Below are 7667 nucleotides of genomic sequence, written 5' to 3' on the forward strand. Positions count from 1 at the left end.
TATACTAAAAACCAAGTGCGCGCGAATAGTATTAAAATTCAAATATTATCACGGGTATTTATTTATTTACAAGAAAATATAATTAATATTTAATGTTTCATTTAAGATATTGTTATTTTAAAAGTCCAGGCATATTCCAGTCCACGCTTATCAATATGATGCTTGGGTGGAAACACAATTCGCAATTTATTATGAGTTGCAGTCCACTGTGGATGGAATGGTATGGAATGCTAGTTAGAATTGTTGAGCGCGAAATATTTATACAAAATACTCACATTGATTTGTGTATTCCCCATTCCTAACATTGATATTTTCGTAGTTTGTTTATTTATGACTTCGTTTTCCATGCCAAGGTCCAGGCCGGTAAGCAGAACATTGCGGAAAATACTAATGTCTTTACCCAGCGGATAGATCTCGAGTTCGTTTGTATCGTAGGGATATTCTAGGACAAAGGCATATATGACGGCGGTAGTGGAATTCGATTCCTTGCCCTGGGTATACCAAACATCTGGCGTTAGTGTATCATTCTGATAGATCCATGGAGAGCTGCCATAGATGCCCTCGCCATTGATGCTCAGCCAGCGCCCCATGTCTCGCAGACGCTCCTCGAAGATAGGCAAGATCGTGCCATACTTCGTGGGGCCCACATTGATCAAGACGTTTCCGTTGCAGCTGACCGTTGTGACGATTTCTATAATAAATATACTCTTAAGGGAAAGTTCATTGAGGTACTCCTTCTCGCCATACCCTTGATAACATCTTTGGAGCTCATGAAGTCCGCTAAGGTCACATCGAAGCGCTGTCCCCAGCTGGTGCGATCCAGTGTGAAGGCGTTCTCCCACTTGTGACGCTGCAGCACGCCCGGATTGAAGCGATCGGCGCAGTTGTAGAAGTCGCCATGCATACAGGCGGTGCCGAAGCCCCAGCGATCGTTCGTCACAATCGTCTCCCTGACTGGACTCTCATTGTAGAGCCAGGCAATGAACTCCTCCGACCGCCAATACTTGGCCGGCGCCTCCCAATCGCCATCTGACCAAAGGATCTCCGGCAAATACTCTTGCACCAGCTCCATCTGCTCCGGCCGAACCTTGTAGTCCACGTAGTGCTGCTGCAGCAATAGATGCAACTTGTCGTCGATCCACATTCGATTGAACCACTCGAACAGCGAGTAGTACAGCCCGAATTTCAGATCAGAGACGCTGCGCACGGCAGACGCCAGCTCCTCTGTGGAATGAAGTAATGTTAATGAGAGTCTTGTTTGAAAACAAATCACGATTAAATATTTGAATAAAAATAAAATAAAATTCATTAATCTTCAAGATGAATTCTCTTCTTAAAACATTAAATAGCTTAGTTGTTATTCTAAAAATATAAAATACATATATGTATATATTTTATTTAGTTTACTTTTCTGCTGAGTCGCTCGACTATTTTCTGGAACACAGCTTTTCGATAATTAAGAAAAAAAAAACTTTTAACTCAAATTTCTTTTTAGATCAGAAAAGTATAACTTTTTATCACTAGAATTCAAGGATTGATTTCGCTTTTAAACAAAATTTCTATTATTATATTTTCATTTCATTATTTCACTGCTGATTAGACTCGAAGCATAAACAAAATTTGTACGTAAATAGAATAAAATAATAAATTATAATCAGCAATACAATAATTGATTATAATAATCTTCAATTTCTATGATCACTTACTGATAATATCCCGTTTAGGCCCCACATCGACAGAGTTCCAGCCGAAGCTGTACTTGGAAGGCCACAGCGTGTATCCATCGTGATGTTTGCTGGTGAGCACAACATATCTGATCAAATATGGAAAGAAGCATTACTATAACTGAATAGGTCTGGAACTACTAACAGAGCTAGCTTACTTGGCGCCACTATCTTTGAAGAGCAACGCCCACTGCGTGGCATTGAAGAGCTCCGCTGTGAACTGATCCGCGAATTGCTGATAGGTGAAATCGGGCTTATAATTGCGCTGCATGAAACGTATGTAGTCCGGATTACGCAGATCTAAAGACAATACGTATGTATGTATATTTACGATTTCTATTATATGTATATGTATTTTTCGAGCACTCACTAATCCAGTTGGTCCAGAACCACTCGGAACCGAAGCTGGGCACAGAGTAGACGCCGTAATGCAGGAATATGCCCACCTTCGCCTCATCGTACCACCTGGGCAGTGGGCGTTGATCCAAGCTCGCCCAATTGGGTTCATACCTGGTGCGATGACCCGGCGTGTGTGCCCAGCTGACAGAGAACAAACAAACAAACAGAAGCAGCGCTAGAAATGCCCGCCCCAAACGTTCCATTGCTCTAATCTCTGATTTCCAATAGGAATGTTCCGGGCTCTGATTCGAAATCGTCCAAGTACCGTTTAGCTTCGAAGCCAGCGTTCAACTGAGCTCGCAGCAAAACGAATTTGAGCAATTCGCTCATTACTCGATTGAGTGCAAACAGAAAGAGAGAGGGAGAGAAAGAGAGAGGGAGAGAGAGACAGAGAATGAGAGTGAATCGTGGCCATCTAGTATACACTAAAAATGTATGTTGTTATATATGTACATATATATTCCTTGTTTAATCTACTCAGGTACTTAAATTAATATGACAGCTATTACTTCATTACCGGATTCCCATAAGAAGCGTATACAAAAACAGCTAGTAATCAAATTCTATGCACTCACCTTGATTTATTGTGCCCGCCGCTGATTACTCTATAAGCAAGGGTATTCGAAATTCGCCATGACGCATCTGCTCGCATTTACTACTGGAAGTGGATCTGCAAATGTAATTGGATGATCATTTGCACATACTTATGCACGATGCTTGTGTGTGTGTGTGTTAGTGTGCATGCAGTATTCATTTATTGCTATTAATAATACTAATTTTGTTTAGGTATCAAATGCAAGATAAAAATGTAGCAGACAGGTTGATAAATTGTAGAAAAATTACGGGGGTTTTACATGTATATTTACTTTTCTGTATGCAAATATTATAATATAATATTTAAATAAATATTTAAACACCTACATATACATATGTATGTATATGTATATGAAATATTTCAAGCTGCGATATTTTAGTTATTTTTATTTTCATTCTGAAGCTTTCGTAAACATAGCTACGACAGATGATAAACAACATTTTTCGAACGGCCCTCGCCACTAGATAGAGCCCAAGTCCGAACTGAAGTTGACCTCTGTCTCTCCTACAGACTCAGAGAATACCTCGCGTGGCTCACAACGATTGTGAATAGAGAGCGAAAGAGAGAGAGAGAGTTACTTTGGCACGAACGAGAGGCAAGCGCGGCTCGGGGCCGAGTAGGAATCGAAGTTGGGCATGCGACTGTGCTATATAAAGGCGCCGGCAGCTGAGCACAGGCTACGAGGTTATAAGAGGAGTGCAAATACAGGAGTGTAAGGGAAGGTGACGAAGGTCTACATAAGCAAAGTCAACATCGAAGAACATTAATATTATTACATTAAGTAAGATGAAGAAAAATTTTGATCAGCAGGACATTCGGTGACATTCAGGGAGACTGAAGGATATCCCAGAAAGCAATTAGGGAGGTACGCCGCAGCGAAGGATTTTGGATTACTAAACGACTGACCCACTGAACTAATCGAAAATATACCAGCAATTAAAATAATTAAAGTGTAACTATTATAGCGGATATTTGTTTATTTTTACAAGAATTATTTTATAACAGTTCTTTAAGCTATGGTTATTTTAAAAGTCCACGCATATTCCAGTCCACGCTTATCAATATGATGCTTGGGTGGAAACACAATTCGCAATTTATTATGAGTTGCAGTCCACTGTGGATGGAATGGTATGGAATGCTAGTTAGAATTGTTGAGCGCGAAATATTTATACAAAATACTCACATTGATTTGTGTATTCCCCATTCCTAACATTGATATTTTCGTAGTTTGTTTATTTATGACTTCGTTTTCCATGTTAAAGTCTAGCCCGGCTGGCAGGATATTGCGAAGGATACTGATGTCCTTGCCTAGTGGATAGATCTCGAGATCGTTTGTATCGTAGGGATATTCGAGCACAAAGGCATATATGACGGCGGTAGTGGAATTCGATTCCTTGCCTTGGGTATACCAAACATCTGGCGTTAGTGTATCATTCTGATAGATCCATGGAGAGCTGCCATAGATGCCCTCGCCATTGATGCTCAGCCAGCGCCCCATGTCTCGCAGACGCTCCTCGAAGATAGGCAAGATCGTGCCATACTTCGTGGGGCCCACATTGATCAAGACGTTTCCGTTGCAGCTGACCGTTGTGACGATTTCTATAATAAATATACTCTTAAGGGAAAGTTCATTGAGGTACTCCTTCTCGCCATACCCTTGATGACATCTTTGGAGCTCATAAAGTCCGCTAAGGTCACATCGAAGCGCTGTCCCCAGCTGGTGCGATCCAGAGTGAAGGCGTTCTCCCACTTGTGACGCTGCAGCACGCCCGGATTGAAGCGATCGGCGCAGTTGTAGAAGTCGCCATGCATACAGGCGGTGCCGAAGCCCCAGCGATCGTTCGTCACAATCGTCTCTCGAACGGGGCTGTCGTTGTATAGCCATGCGATAAACTCCTCCGATCGCCAGTACTTGGCCGGCGCTTCCTGATCCCCATCTGACCATAGGATCTCCGGCAAGTACTGCTGTACTAACTCCATCTGCTCCGGCCGAACCTTGTAGTCCACGTAGTGCTGCTGCAGTAGTTGATGCGCCTTATCATCGATCCACATTCGATTCACCCACTCGTAAAGCGAGTAGTACAGTCCGAATTTCAGGTCAGAAACGCTGCGCACAGCTGACGCCAGTTCCTCTGTGAAACGGTGCAGATATTGGGAATTTTCATTGAAACTTTAATTTAGTTAAGTTCTTTCTATTTAAAAGATTGCAAACCAAATTTATAGAAATATGAAATATTATATTTAATAAATATCAGATACATATTAATCAATAGTCAATAATCACTCACTGATTATATCCCGTTTAGGGCCCACATCGACAGAGTTCCAGCCGAAACTGTACTTGGAAGGCCACAGCGTGTATCCATCGTGATGTTTGCTGGTGAGCACAACATATCTGATCAGATATGCAAAAAGAAGCATTACTATAACTGAATAGGTCTGGAACTACTAACAGAGCTAGCTTACTTGGCGCCACTATCTTTGAAGAGCAACGCCCACTGCGTGGCATTGAAGAGCTCCGCTGTGAACTGATCCGCGAATTGCTGATAGGTGAAATCGGGCTTATAATTGCGCTGCATGAAACGTATGTAGTCCGGTTTGCGTTGATCTAGACAGAACATTTATATATGCATATATATACACGGTTTCAATTTTTTGTCAGGCACTCACTTATCCAGTAGTGCCAGAACCACTCGGAGCCGAAGCTCGGCACAGAATAGACGCCGTAATGGAGGAATATGCCCACCTTCGCCTCATCGTACCACCTGGGCAGTGGGCGCTGATCCAAGCTCGCCCAATCGGGTTCATACCTGGTGCGATGACCCGGCGTGTGTGCCCAGCTGCCAGAGAACAAACAAACAAACAGAAGCAGCGCTAGAAATGCCCGCCCCAAACGTTCCATTGCTCTAATCTCTGATTTCCAATCGGAATATGCGGGGCTGTAATGCGAAATCGCCCAAGTACCGTTTAGCTGCGCAGCCAGCGATTGACTGAGCTCACAGCTAAACGAGAATTAACTTGTCGCTTACTATGACTGGAAGTGGATCAGCAAATCATCAAAATTGGACGATTACATACGTTTACCTGTATGTGCATGTGGGTGTGCCTGCAGCGCTAAGTTATTGATGTGAATAATCTATAAGTCTCAGATTTTCAATAGGTGCAGGGTATAAAAACTACCTGACAATTTTATGAATAGTTAAGAACGCATTGATTTGCGTAGAATTTACATACATTGTATATAGTAAAAACGATTAAAAAATAATTAAAGTATAAAATATTTTAAATATATATAGTAGTATACATATTAAAAATTTAAACAGTTATATATTCAATATTTTCTTATCATTCATATTCCAATAGGAATAGAATAGAAGAACATCCCAGTTCCAGTAGAGTTTAGCTTTCTTATAGTGTCACATACTTTTAAGCTGAAAAAGTTGCATACTCGTTCACGATTCAGATTTATGGAAATCTCGTCTTATTGTCCATCCGGCTTATAGAGGCCGTAGAATAGAAATTGGGAACTGTATTCTCCTATGTATCAGCTCATAGACTTCATATTATCTCAATGCGAATCGGGCCAAATGGGTAGTATGTACACAATTTATTTAAGGCTACAATGAAAAATTAATGTATGAATTTTGAAATAATACACTTTTTTTAATTGAACATAACAGTTTATTTTATTATCATTTTGCATTTTATTTCTGTTTTTTATGTTTATTTTATTTACTCTTGTTTTGTGTGTTTTTTGTTGTCTTTATATCATAAAATGTACCGTTTCTATCTCTTGAAGTCCCAGTTGGAAACTCGCGCTATATCTTGCCTTTTCTATCATTTCCCATAGCATCATTCAATTGATTTTGTTTTTGTTTTTCATAAATAGTTTAAAGGTTTTTTTTTCAACGGTTCTAAAATGTAATTGGATAGGATTTTAATTTTTGGTTTAGCTAAAGCCTGGACTGTTCAGTGAGCCGCGAATGTCTCTGGGCGGGACAAGGAGGGGGGTTTCGACTACTAACTAGGCAGGAGATGCCCCAACTAATGGACATAAATCATATCACACACACACATACATACGTCTACGCATACGCCTACACAGATGCGAACAGCCTAGTAAACACTGAACATTAAACTTGATCTATAACTCTATATATATTATATATAGTTTCGTTAGGTTTTTAAAGTAAATTAGCTTCATTGCATTTGGTAATCAAAGTCAATCAAATTCTCAGCACGTTTTCCAACACTTATATATTTTCATAATTTCTCCTTTATTTCTTGCTATACCTAATGTAAACGGGTGCGAATATTCTTTAAAAGAACTGTGAAACATTTCGGTGCATACAATTTCCATTCGTATCGTTTATAAGAGACTTCCAGAGTTAAGAGTGAGTGTGTGTGTGTGGGTGACTGTGTGAGTGTAAGTGTATTCAGATTTGGTTTAGAATAGTTATACTATATAGAAATACGCTACAAGTTTCAAGTGCTTTAATAGCTAGCCTTTTATGAAATGGCGAAGCGAAAGTGTGAAACAGGAAAGGAATTGATAAAAAATTAAATAAGACTCTTGATATAAGTAGCTACGCATGATATACATACATATATAACACTTGCTGAAGTAAAGCTTTCTTGATTGTTTATAACAATAATGTATTCCTACTTACAGAGCAGTTACGAAAAACTAAATTTCTATTTTAGTCGAAGTTGGGGAATTAGAAGAAACTAAATCACACTACTTTAATATTTGTTTTATAGTTAAATTACGATTACGCACATTTAAAAAGTAGTTTAATTGAGGTATAACTGTTAGAAATGAATACTCAACAGAAATAGTAGAGCTTAAAGTGTGGAAGGACTTTCCAGCTGGGCATTTCGTTAAAGCTAAACAGTGTGACCGTGCTTCCTTAAATTTGCAGTGTAAGTTTGTTTTGTTTTTCATTTTC

General features: G+C 39.8%; 2 protein-coding genes across 2 annotated transcripts; both read right to left on the reverse strand.

The window, feature by feature from the left end:
- Positions 1-31: 31 nt before the first annotated feature.
- LOC149091493 (putative alpha-L-fucosidase) lies at positions 32-2427 on the reverse strand. The gene is made up of 6 exons (XM_089260590.1): positions 2095-2427; positions 1883-2024; positions 1707-1813; positions 748-1224; positions 276-691; positions 32-206 (listed from the first exon to the last, which is right to left on the reverse strand). The coding sequence occupies exons 1-6, from the start codon at positions 2324-2326 to the stop codon at positions 102-104; spliced, it is 1479 nt and encodes a 492-aa protein (XP_089116716.1). The 5' UTR covers positions 2327-2427; the 3' UTR covers positions 32-101.
- Positions 2428-3687: 1260 nt separating this feature from the next.
- On the reverse strand, positions 3688-5731 carry LOC108650296 (alpha-L-fucosidase). The gene is made up of 6 exons (XM_089260042.1): positions 5389-5731; positions 5185-5326; positions 5007-5113; positions 4374-4850; positions 3902-4317; positions 3688-3832 (listed from the first exon to the last, which is right to left on the reverse strand). Exons 1-6 carry the CDS (start codon positions 5618-5620, stop codon positions 3728-3730), a joined length of 1479 nt encoding a protein of 492 aa, XP_089116168.1. The 5' UTR covers positions 5621-5731; the 3' UTR covers positions 3688-3727.
- Positions 5732-7667: the final 1936 nt, after the last annotated feature.

Source organism: Drosophila navojoa, chromosome 4 (assembly GCF_054131105.1).
Source record: "Drosophila navojoa isolate 15081-1374.11 chromosome 4, UAZ_NAV_1.0, whole genome shotgun sequence".
NCBI lineage: Eukaryota > Metazoa > Arthropoda > Insecta > Diptera > Drosophilidae > Drosophila > Drosophila navojoa.